The following is a 13,449-nucleotide window of genomic DNA, read 5'->3' on the forward strand; positions in this document are numbered from 1 at the left end:
TCCAGCTGCGATAAAATACTAGGTTCTATAATCACAAACAACTACATTAGCCCTGTCTGTTCTGATTCCATAATAAGACTATCCTTTGGATTTGACTGACAATATGCTGGGTATGTATTAAATATATATTTGTAGAGTTAAGAGGACTCCATGTCATTTATCTGAGAAAGGCCTTCCATGCCTGTTGGCAGCTAGGCCATTACTGCACCACCATGGTAAATTTAAAAAAATTACAACAGCGTGACTCAGAATCCCAAAACAGAAGATGAATTGAGGATATTTTGACAGAAGAGGGAATGAGGTTATTTTGACCTTGATTAAAATTTGAGTGATTCAACATTTATAATCATATATAGCCAAGACAACAGTCTTTTATTCATTGGCTCCCTTAGGTCTGCATCCCAGATTAGTGACGTTTTGAAGAAAACCCTTAAAGAAAAAAAAAATTACAATTCCTAAATTCTCTCTTTAGCAGAAATATTGAGCTTTGTCCACAATTAAATAATTAAGATTAGACTATTATAACAGAATAATCAAGATTTTTGACTTCACGGTCGAGAATGACAGTTCTGCTCAGACAATCTAAAAAAAATAAAACTAAATATCTGTGCTCCACTAGATAGCTTTATGATCCCTTTATTTTTCTCTCTCTACTTGTCACCTGGAAACAATGGATCCTACAGCTTTTCCTACTGACATATCTACATCTCTGGAATGCTTTACCTCCCTCTCCTTGATCAACAGATTATTTTCTCAGAATCAGAAATGAAAACCCCATTTGTTTTATAAGAATGCTGTTTTGTTTTTAAACAAAGCGACCCCTCCCCCTTCTTTGTTTGAAGCATACTGCACTTTTAGACAACATCCATTGTAAAATGACACCAAAAATTATACTAGAAGCCGATTAAGCCATCTTTAAAAAAAAAAAACAACACCCACACAAACTGACTGGGAGTATGCAATTTTAACAAACGTTAATACAGACTGCAAACTGCAACAGTTCACACCCTATAAAATGTGGCCTATCCAATTCTTATCACTACATACAGAGGAAAAAACCCAGTGGGATTTTATATTCTATGCACATTCATCCTCGTATTTATCTAACCATATCAATATTTTCATATGGAAAACTACTCCATTTTTCAGAACACTATTACTAAGGCATAACATTAATATTTAAAATAGGTTTTTATTTTATTTTTTTAAACAAGCAAACATTTACCCTTGGCTACATGCTATATCACATTGTTCACAGATCAGAAAGCTTGAACTCTAAGTCAAATCCACATTCTTAATAATAAAAAATGTTAATGTTGCAGGTTAAAACACAAACTCCTTACCTATGAGCTGCATTTTCTCTCAAATGAAAAATGGTTATATTTCCCTTCTACCTAATCCTCCCAGTGCCTGGACATATTTCATCCTGACTTCCAAATATTTGCTTTCTTTCTCTCTCACTGCACGACATCCGCAGTTATATAGCATTACTTACATTCTCTTCCATCTAAAAATCAGACATTACATGAAAGGAAAAGAAAGAGACAGTCCATTTCAAAGCATCTGGCAAGCCTCACTGGCAGTCTGCCAAGCCTCTGCTAAATCTTCCTCTCTTTCCTGAGCATGCTCACTTGAAACCAACAGTATGTTACTATGGCAACACTGTAGGCAGCCTGCCTCTAAGTATGAACAGCCATTCTGTTTTCAGTGTGACAAAACCACATACTACAGGGGAAGTGAAAGGGAAATGATATTTGACCTTCTTTAAAAACAGAAAGTTTACTTTCCTTTTCTATATAATGAATCTCCTGGTTCCATGTATGGTACACGAACTTACAAAGAACTATTTTGTTTGCAAGTAAATCTAATTCTGTAAGATTTAAAACAGATAAAAATTAAAGGAAATTCCATAAATTCATTTTTGATGACATGAGGACAGATGATGCTTTACTTTATGGAAACTGAGTAACTGGATCATTTTATCAATACTTCTGTGACACAGACACTTGTACAATGAATTGAATTTCAAGTACATATTAGACAATAACGTAACCATTCCATTATTTTTAAAAAAAGTTAATATCTAAAGAAAGCTTTACTAAAATATTATCTACAAAGATATTTAGCATAAAATCCTGAGGTTCTTAGCTATCTAATAAATAGTTATAACAGGGAATAGTCCATCCACCTACCACTTTCCTCTACTGTGCCCGATATTTTTATTTTGGCATTTTCGTACCTTCTCTGACTGGAAGTATTCATCATTCAAGAGGATCTTGGATTTTAGAAGCATGTTACATTTTAAATCAGCACTAGGTTATTATTCAGACAGCCATCAAAATTTATTTCCTTTTCCTATCTGCATATTTCTGACCCAGACGCTCTCCAACGAAGTTTTCTGACTTACTTCTGAGATTTGTCTCAAATTCGTGCATTGGATAATAGCAGAGTATCTGCAGTTGCACACAGATACCATTAAGCACAGTTGTGAAGGGAGGATAAACAGGTCTGAAAACTCCAAAGTGAGTAAGCCAAGTTTGAGATCACAACTTTGGTAACTAACGTGTCCTTGGACATTTAAATTCTGTATCTACCATTTCTAATTGCATAATTGTTTCTAATAAAATAATAGACTTACCACTACTTCTTCCTCCTTTTCTTCCACTTTGTCTTCCTCTTCATCACTTTCTGCAGCAGCGCCATCTTCCTCATCACTGCTGGAGGACTCCAGGATTTCACTCATGTCCATTTTCCAGTTATCAGGAACAGCTTTTGTGTTTAAGAAAGTGCTTGCTTCCTGTAGCCCTACAGAGAAAAATGCCCAGTGTTCAAGGTACTGAATTTAACTCAAAATTATGTAAATTACAAAATAGTCCAAATTTGTCTTCTTTTTTCAAATTATAATGAAGGGGAGGAGGGAAAATTCAGAGCTGAATTGTCAATAGGTAGTGAAAAGTGAATTAAAAGTTTAAACACGATCATTTATTCCACACACAAAAAATCAGGATGAAGTTAAGGTTGCAAACACGTCTTCATAATATGAGCACATTTTAGCTTTCAGGAACATTAGATTAAAAACACAAATATTGGAAATCCATGGAATTCAGAGTTAACTTAGGTGCTATTTGACAAGTACAATGTTATCCTAGGCAGGCACCTCTAGGGTAGAGTTATCATCTTCACCTTACATCCAACTTTATCAGAAACAAGCATCACAAAGCATTGGTTGAAATAGTTGCTTCATACATACATGTCTCTTATGCTAAGTGTGAGGATTTCTCACCACATTATCATTTGCTCTTTTAATACAGTAGTGTTCTAATTTCATGATCAAAGCATACACTTCTCATATGAGACGCTTTGAGTGACCTCAGCACCTTGTAGGATAAGACAATTAATGGTAAGGAATGAATGACTGCCTTCAGTATGCCCATTTGCCTATAATTCTTCAGTATGGGTCATGTATGATTATAGGGTTTTAAAATAAATAGTTATGGGTGATAATAGTAGAAGTTTCTTTAGTCCCTCAGAGCATCCCCAGGGGGTTGAGTTAATGCAATATGATTGTATTTCTCAAGCATGGCAACCTTTCCTATGGATATATTTGGTTTCTAGTGTTAGAGTTTGAAACAAAAAATCCAAATGTTATAAAGGCAATACACATCTAAACCCACTGATAGGTATCCACACTATAAGGTTAGTGTTTTTGTATGGATATTCCTTTTTTTTTTTTAATAATATAAATACTCCCAACATGGGGTTGGGGAGCAAAAGGAGACTTTGAAAGACTATAGGAGTGGAGATTCCCCATATCCTCCCGACTCCCTGACACTCACTAACGTATACCTTCCTCACACTCACTAATGCTCACTTAACACAGCCAGCCTCCCACAGATCTTTGGGATGGTGGAGTAAGGCTTCACCTGGGTATCGGCATCAGTGGCCCAGTAAATCTTTTTGGACTCAAGCTTGTGAGCCCCTATGAGGCCTAGGAATTTGGCAGGGAGGGGGAGAGGCTGATTTTTGGTTGGGGACTGTGGAAGAAGCAGAGGACGGATGGTCCAATGGTTAGTGGTGCTGGTCTGGGATTCTGGAGACTTAAGTTGTTTCCAGCTCCACCACAGACTACCCGTGTAATCCTGGGCATGTCACTTAGTCTCTCTGTGCCTCAGTTCCCCGACTATAAAATGGGGATAACTGTCGTTGCTCACACAGGTGTTTGCAAGGATAAATACATTAAAGACTGAGGCACTTGGATACTACAGTAATGGGAGCCATACAGGTACCTAAAATAGATAGAGGTGGGAACACCAAGGACCTGCTCAGCGCTACTGTAGAAGGTTTGGGGAGCACTAATACCTCTCTGGCTTCTGTAACTGATGAACCCTCCGTGGTCTGCAGAAGATTCTTTGTAGACAAGCCCTTGCTTGGCAAGCCCTCCTGTGACATACAAGTACCCTTACCTACTTTTTGGAGGTAAAATTCTCTTTTTTCCTTAAGAAGTCTCCATAAGGAAAACAACGACAAAAACAACAGAGACTTTTTGAATTCTAGTGAACAGTTCTATTTTTAGGGTGCCATAATTCAGGAATCCTGCGTATAAAGGCACTTTAAATTTGGTAGAATATTTCTACCTCAGGTCCAGGCATAAACTAGCAGTTTGGAGACAATATAACTTGGGCGGATTTTAGTGAGGAAACTCCCCCACCCAAACAAATCAGACTTATAATGGAAGCTTGGTTCCCATCTTAAGTGTGGAGCAATGGCTGCCAGTGCTTCTTAGCAAAGCACTGTTAAAATGCTAAATAGTAGCATTATAGTATATAGCAATATTATTAGTGTTCACTGTAACCCTCCAATGGTAAACTGATAGCAGTTAACTCTGGTCACATACCAGCAGAAGGTTCAATATTGCATTACACAACTGATTTGTTTTTTTAAACCAGAGAAGAATTATTCTAAATATACCTTTTTTAGCAGACAGATCAGATTTTGATAGCTTTACATCTAGTTCTTTGATGTCCTTTCTTGCTATTGAATAACTGGAAGAGAGGAAAGTATTTAATAAAATAAAATAGGAGTAAGTCAAGGAGTACTAGATTTATGAAAAAAAGTGGTTTCTCAAAATTCAAGACCCTTCATTCACTTTCAGCAATAAGGTCTTTTAGAATTATACATAAAGCATCAGCAGATATATGCACTAACACAATATACACTAGCAATAGCACAGAAACTTCCAATCCTCATTCCCAAAGTCATTAAAAGTGCCTTTTTAATTAAAAATATAATTTAATCTGTTACAGTTACAGAGCTGTCCTATTTTTAAAGATAAAAATATTTAAAATATTTTTAATTTTCCTTTTAAAGCCCACACCATGCTATGGAGCAAATTAAAACTCCGTCCAAATATTTTGCTATCACTCTCAATCACGCACTGAGTTAACATCTGTAGCACCAATATACAGTAGAAACAAAGTCTTATCTCTACATTTTCTTACTTTTGCCAATGTTAGTTAAATGTCATGTTAAGAAGGGATGGGATGACAAAGGAAGACGTGTTAGCATGTGGTGTGATAGAGGATATGGCACTGAACTGAGCACTTTGGAGGGAGAGGACTTGTGGAGCAGACTCATTTGAGGGAATTAATGCAAGGCAGAACAAGAACTGGATGCCAGGTTACAATACAACCTTTTATTATATTTCATAATATTTTAAGGAAATACTGCACATTTACTTTTTAAATACAAATTTTAGGGCATGCTACAGAGATCTGATCTCTCAAAGCAATTTCAAGACCAGTTTACAGAAAATCCAATATAAAAATAGACCCTCTAGTTAGATCTATGGAAATGAATCCTTGATTTTATAACATGTAACCAGCAGAATAGAAGTAGGGTGAGAAAAGGGGGAAGTCACTCTTTACAAAGTGGCTACTGCATGTATAAAGTAATATATCCCATCTCAATACGACTGTTTACAAAAACATCTATATATTGAGACAAGTAAACATATGCCCTGTTTTTAAACTGTATTTTTGCTAGCACAAAACAAGATTTGTGAAGCAAGTACCTTTGTTATTGTGTTAATATCTGTGTTATTATATCATCCATTTTTTTTTAAGTTACAAAAGTGCTCTCACGCTAACACACATGGAATCTTTTAAGTTTGGAACAAGATGTATTCCAAATATTGAGTTAAATTTGGTTGCTATGATAGGAATACAAGCCAACCTACGATTATAGTATTTCAAGTGAGTTGTTATAATAAGATTTTTCTTCATTCAGTTCATTCACAAGAACTGTAGCAAAACCCCAGTAGAATGAAAGGAATTGGTGGCCACCATTTTCTCAAGGTAAAGAAAATTATGGGGAAGTAGTCTTTTTTTCAAGAGAAAGTAAATAGAAAAACAGTCCAGTGAGCACTGGTAATAAGACATATTATATTATTTATAGTGATAATTTACAACAGAATATACTTTCAGTAGGCTATTGATGTATGCCTTGGCCATATAATAAAGCCAAAAGAAACAGTGCAACAGTAGCCTACTAATTCACATTCTATTGAGAATTATTGCTGCTCTAACCATAGCTCAATTGTTAAAAAAAACCAACCAAACAAAAAAAAAAAAAAAACAGGCATGTTTTGTACAAACACAATGTTGAGGTTTATGGACTGTGAGAAGCAGTTACTAAATGGTATATGAAAAAATAGTAGGAAATGGTTAAAATGTTATCATTGCTCTGAATATACTTGTTTAATAAAAGTTCTCCTCTTATTTTTAAGACTCCCTGGAATAACTGGACCCTCTTTCTCTCACTGGATATCCTAGACCCCAAGTGCCCCTTCAATAGCAGTTTGTAACCCAATAGATACTTTCAATTAACCTTCTCTTATAAATACTGAGTTAGTTAGTACAAATTGCTACTGAAAGAGCAACTTAAAAACATTGTTTCAACAAACATGCACAAATATATACCAGATTGGCAGACCTTAAGTGAGGAACATCAGGACCCAAGTTACATAAAATGCTTTTACAAAAAACTTTAGACCTCTAAAAATTATTTCTCTAATTTTTTATTTCAGTGGAAAGTTAAAAAAAAGCCTACTGAAACCCCCAAAACATTCCAACTCAATGTTGCAACCCAAATAAAGGACTATGCTAATGTACGAAAAACCAAAAAGGAGAAATTAAATTGGAAAGTATCTATAAACTAAAAAAGTGAGAAAAAAAACAGAAGAAAAATGCTTTAACTAACAAAAGTAAATTTTGTTTAAAAAAGTTATTTAACTTTAATCATCTAAGATGACTTAGTAACATTTGTAATCCCCCCACTGTCCTCCACCAAATATGTGAGCTCAATTGTGCATCTTAAGCATGCAATAGGTAGAAAATTTTATTGCGTTTTTTCTTGAGTTGTAAGTCGCGTGCCTTTTTTCATTTTAAGTTGCAAGAAAATAATGAGTCATTGGTTATAAATTTTAACTAAGTAGAATCCTATAGTTAAGTTTTGTATAGAAAGATCTTAATGTACAATTGAATAATGTCCACATAAATTTTTTTTGTCACATGTTCACACATTTTTCAATACAACACTACTATTAAGAGTACTGTATCCTATTACTCACAATTTGGAATCTGCAAAAGATCGAACTAAACACTGGTCCTTTTTCACTGTGATGTCATCATTACAGCTGGGAGATATTACCTGAAGTTTCAAATAAAACACATTGCTCTCAAGAGTTGCTATTCTTCTTGCTAAAAAAAGTAAGACTGTATAAATCCTTTCCACTTTCTTTCATTGTTACTTCCAATTTCAGAAAAGGCAACAGCAATTAGGTTTTTGTATACTCCTATTTATGTTGTAAAGTCTGACAATGAACAACTTCTCCATAAATACTTGGCCAAGATGAAGAAGCTGCCAAACAAGCACCATATCCACCACTGTAAACATTCATGTGACAACCCAGAAGTCTGATCATTTACCCCTTAGATGTCAATAATAAAAGTGCAGTTATACTCTGAAAAGCTATTCTATAAAGATGGCATTGTGGAATTCCACGTTTACCCCACAATAGTTTTTCAGATTAAAACTTGCTCAATTTACAATTGAAAAAAATAATACCCCCGTCCCCACTTCTAGTCTTTCATATCAAGGCTGAGATTAGAGTGACCAGATGTCCCAATTTTGGGGGCTTTTTCTTACATAGGTGCCTATTACCCCCCACCCCATCCCGATTTTTCGCACTTGCACTCTGGTCATCCTAGCTGGGATCCAAAAGGCAGGCTTCCTTTTTTTCTGGTTTATGTATGCTCCCCAATATTAAAGTTTCTACATCTGGAACTTAAGTAAATAATACTGTTGATAATGTCAACCAGAGCTCCTCCACAGTGGTATTAATGCTGTAGAATTACATGGTAGTTTGGAAAAAAAAACAAACCTCATTTGTGTCACTAAAGTAAACAACTCTAAATGCACAAAGAACATGATAGTAATGATTTTACAGTCTGTTTTCCAGCTATAACTGCTTCTTAAGGTCTGGAGCAATGTCAAACACTTTCAGGCAAAATCCTGGCTCAACTGAAGTCAGTAAGAGTTTCGTCATTCACTTCAATGGGGCCAGGATTGCACATCAGACTGAATTCACAGATTCCTATTTCTTGGTTCGCTAAGAGGATAACAACAGTTTCTGGACCTCAGGTAATTTCACCTCCCAGTTAGAATATCAGAACAATCTTTTACTTAATGAATGAACAAAATGGAGCGCTGACCAACAGTCAGAAGATATGGAACAATACTATATTTCATATTTCAATGAACAGAGTTCTACTGTTCTGAAAGAGACACATAGTGACAAGCTTTTAATAAATCTTGACATACACCTCAGACATCGTCAATATCTACTTATTAGGGTACAATATACTGATAAACACTTGCAGCAGAAAAACATAATTTGTGTATATAATTAATCTTTCTTTCTACTTGCATCCAAAAAAAATCAGTGTTAAAATTCAGTTAACCCAATGTGATAAGTGGTCTCTTTCCAGTTAGTTCCTGAAAAGTAGCATCAAGTAGCCAGATACAATGCAGATGAATTTACCTACAGTAAATCTAACAAGGTAACATTTGAGTCTGTGGGTAAAATGTCCGAATTCAACACTCTAATGAAAGTGTTTATAATAATGGGTGTTGTCCTTGATGTAAGGAGACAATATGCACACACTTAATTGGTCAGTCAGGAATTACAAAAATGTATTGCTAAAGCTTCCTTTGATGCACATGAGCAATTTTTTTTTTTTTAAAGTTCTGTGAAACATCTCCATACTTATATTAAAGGTACAAGAGCAATAGAACACCAGGATTATTTTAGATTTCTCTTGTGTATGTTATTTGTAACCAGAACTATTGCAAGTCAATTTACAAATGAAAACACTCTAGTATCCAATCCCTACTGTTCATGTCACTGAACAAAAAGTTTAATGTCAACTTTTTTTTAAATATACTGTAATATGCAGTGCACACGTGCATTTATTTTATCTAGTAGTTTATAAATTTTAAACAAAGAAAAAAGATTAGATATGTAGTTTTACATTACTAACAGGTAGTTGTTTTAATAGATCTGATTTTGTTGAAAGATCAATATTACAAAAAAAAAAAAAAGATTTTTTTTAAGTATTGCTTTTTACTGAAGTCAGAGCCATAAACCTGATACAAATTTCAATACTTCTCAAAATATTTTTTTTTCTAATGCTCACCTAAATTGTAAAAACAAAAAATGACAACCCCAAAACGTATTCAGCATGAGCCTGTTGCCTAGGGAGTCCTGAGTTTGATGGCTATCCCCAGGTCTTGCTCCAGGAGCTGCAATGTCTGTAAGCAGTGCGGTTCAAGTATAGAGGAAGGAAGGAGCTATAGTGTGAAGTGATAAGACTGGGGCTTTGACAGAGATTCAGATCACCCTTTCACCTCACCCAGATAACCAAAACATAGTATTCTGAAGGCATTATACTGTGGCTATCCCAATCATTTGTTACTTACCAAAGCCGGATACCAGTCAGTCTTCTCCGAACAAAAAATTACACTGACAACTTTGCCAAGCAATTCATCATTAAGACGTCTCTTATCTTCCTCTTCCTCTTCACTACTTTCTTCCTCTTTTTCATCTTCAGTGCTAGAGGATTAAGCATACAATATTTTAAAACAGTCTTAATTTGAAGATAAGAATTGTGAGGAAATATAACTCATAAAAGCAGCAGTAAAAAACTGGTTTAGGGCCACTAAAACTAATTTTTAAAACCAAAAGGTTGAACTTGAAAAAACTGAAATAATAAAAGAGCATAAATTAAGTAAAAGGAGTTTGAATTGCTGAAGTTCCTCTGCGCTCACAATTATAATTACTGTATTTGTACTGCAGTACTACCTGGGAGCCCCGATCATGCAACAGGCCTCCACTGTGCTAGGTCCTGTACAAACACAGAACAAAGAGCATTCCTGCCCCAAAGAGCTTACAAACCTGAAGCTTCCATATGTATAGTTTTACCAATTTAAATGCCTAAGCATGTTAAAAATCCTAGATGTACTCATATACCAGACAAACTTTTTTCATAAATTTGGAAGTGATTACATTTTAAAGCTAGTGCCCGATAAGATGAGCTGTTTTCAAATATATGCTGTGAATACAATACATGACAAAATAATGACGGTTTCATCCCTCCTACATCTCTCTTTTTAGTCATTTAAGACCAAATTCTGTCTGCTAGGCACACATGAATAGTCCCAGTGAAGTTCTAGGGTCACCAGACTTTATCAAAGGACAATAAGGTAACAAAATAGCATATATAGAATTATAAAAAACTCACACAGGAAGAGAAGATCTTCTCCCTCTGTTGGATTTCTTCCCAATTACTGGAGTTCCAAAGTGCTCTGGATTTGTTAGTGGCAGTTGGTCAAGTGTCTAGGAGAAGATGGGAATATAAATCAGCTTGCAATTCTTCCACAATGTAAAGACTTTTACTTTCCAGCTTGAAGAAAAGTTAACATCTCCTTACCTCACTTTCTGCAAAGTGTCTCTCCCCCTTCAAGCACAATGAAGTTCGTCTCAATGTCCTCTCATCTCCATCATCAAAAACTAGAATCAAGTCAGAGACAAAGACAGTGGCACAAGATTTGCAAATGTAACTAAATGGCCAGTTTGCTATTCAAAATTATAAATTAAATAATCTTGTACAATATGCCTTTGAGGACTTAAATTAAGCTCTTTGGTTCAGAAGTGGAAAGAAGTCTTGATAGTCAAGATCTGGCCCAAGAGCAGGCAAACATTCCAGCACATGGATTCAAAGTCACTGCAAAAATCAGGCTGCGAGCTGCACCAGTCTCAGGGTTTGTCATCTCTCTTATCAATACATTCTACTACTAAAGACCACAGATATTGGCTGCCTGCCAGTTATCATTCCCAACCAACATCCCCAGCTGGGTTGAAACACACAATTATTCCTGATTTAAGCTGGGCCAGTCTCAACTCTGTTTCTGTTGCCATGGGAAATAGGAAGCAGGCAACTGTCCACTTGTATACGCTGTGAGGAAATGCTACTAGTGGGCAGACAAATACACATGGAGGTTTCTGCTACAACACAAAATACTATGTTACAGATAAGAGGAGAACTGGAAGCCCACATGTGATAGTCTGGCCATCTCTGTTCTAGTCCCTACTGGACATTTTGTTCACTTCACAATATCACATATAATCAGAAGAAAGTCACCTAAATTTGTAACGCATGGCCAGGAGAAACCTAGAAAATAATAGTGAGGCTGTTACATACATGGACTCAAGTATGCTGGCAGATATATAAAGAATAGCTTGTGCTACTCCTGGTTACAGGGATGGGCTAACAGGACTATTACACTAAAATTCCCAGCTTCTTCCAAAGGAGGGAATTTTACCTCTAAAGTAGTTTTTAAGATTGTTAACAGTTTAATATCTATGAGAGTCACTGTATACTTTAATTAAAATGCATAAATCCTGACTACATTTGAAGTAGAATGTATACATTTTGGCAATTTTGCATTTTACATACAGAAATCCTGATCCTAAAATCAGAACATCTGAGCAAACCCTTGTGCATGTGCAGAGACCCAGTGACTTCCAACGGACACTGCACTGATCGAAGGGGTCCATCGCCTCCATTGAGTTGCAGGATATATATTCTGTATTACACTATTAGGAAGAGGTTGTCTATCCCATAGCCAGTATATACCACACAGTCTGGACATGTTTGTTTTATTAGCGTGAGAACTGTGGCATGCTTTGTACAAGAAAAATCTCTCAGACTAACGTGAATACAATATATTTGTATTGCTAAAAATTCGATACATTTACATCAAGATATAAAGCAGAATTTGTAATTTAAATTATTCCTCTGTAATTCTAGTCTGCCAACCAAAAAGAAACCACCATGTTCTAACAGCCTAATTTGAGACTAGAAACTGCAAGAGTAATTAGAAATAAAGAGCAGAGTATGCAAGCAATATCTTAGCTGGCCTAATAAGCTTTATAATTTGCATGTCTGTAGTCTCCCAACTGAGCTACTTTGACAGAGGTAAGCCAATTGATTCAGCTTGTTATACTTGTTCACATTAACTACTATTAGTTTTAAGAGAGCAAGCAATCCTGCTCCCTAACTGCCTTCCAATAATCTCTCTCAAAACTATTCAAACATAAAATTGCTAGATAGTAACTACAAAATAGTCATACAATATAGGTTTGCATGCATTTTTATTAATGTAATCTATTTTAAAAGTTTAAACTCTATTACCTAGTTTCCTGAAAAAGCCACTGTGCACATTTTGCTCTTTGACTTTCAAATTATATCTTATCCATTTTTTTTGGCCAGTAATCAACGTTACTTTCATTGTGTAAACAAGACCTTAGCCCCTCACCACCTCCTCTCCTCCCACCAGATTCTGCACGGATGTCAAAATGCGGAATTTGTAGAAGTAATCATTTCATGATGTTCAGCATAAGATAACTTCACCACAGCATCAAGCAAGACATGACAGTGGACTGCAAGGGAGAAATCATGCCTAATTTTTCTGATATTTTGGAAGCTAGATTTTTAGAAAGAAAACCTCTCTCAAACAAGTTTGATATAGAAAAAAAGGAAACTCCAGGCTAAAGCTAGATGATTGAGAGAGCTTCCATGTTATATTTTTAGGGGATAGTACAGGATGCTCAATTGTTTAAGGTTTTGCAGCCATACAAAAGAAATCCTATTTCCTTCCCAAACATGTCACACTAATCCTCCAATTAACTACTCAGCTTTCATTTTACTGTGAAGACCAACATCTTAACATCCATCAAGAACAAAAAATCCCAAAAGTTAAATACTGAGCAAAACGTAAGTACATCACATAATATAGTATATTTCATTAAAAAATTAAAAATACGATCTC

At 35.4% G+C, this 13,449-nt stretch overlaps 1 protein-coding gene across 8 annotated transcripts in view; it reads right to left on the reverse strand.

The window, feature by feature from the left end:
- ARID4A (AT-rich interaction domain 4A) overlaps window positions 1-13,449 on the reverse strand; it is a 68,209-nt gene that overhangs the window by 35,332 nt on the left and 19,428 nt on the right. For all 8 annotated transcript variants that reach the window (XM_075065773.1, XM_032775706.2, XM_032775703.2 and 5 more), the window contains 6 exons: window positions 11,049-11,128; window positions 10,860-10,954; window positions 10,039-10,171; window positions 7,628-7,707; window positions 4,969-5,042; window positions 2,639-2,805 (listed from right to left, as the gene is read on the reverse strand). In XM_075065773.1, the coding sequence (XP_074921874.1) occupies window positions 2,639-2,805; window positions 4,969-5,042; window positions 7,628-7,707; window positions 10,039-10,171; window positions 10,860-10,954; window positions 11,049-11,128 (629 nt within the window). The remainder of the gene's footprint in view (window positions 1-2,638; window positions 2,806-4,968; window positions 5,043-7,627; window positions 7,708-10,038; window positions 10,172-10,859; window positions 10,955-11,048; window positions 11,129-13,449) is intronic.

The sequence above is a fragment of the Chelonoidis abingdonii genome, chromosome 4 (assembly GCF_003597395.2).
Source record: "Chelonoidis abingdonii isolate Lonesome George chromosome 4, CheloAbing_2.0, whole genome shotgun sequence".
Taxonomy (NCBI): Eukaryota; Metazoa; Chordata; order Testudines; family Testudinidae; genus Chelonoidis; species Chelonoidis abingdonii.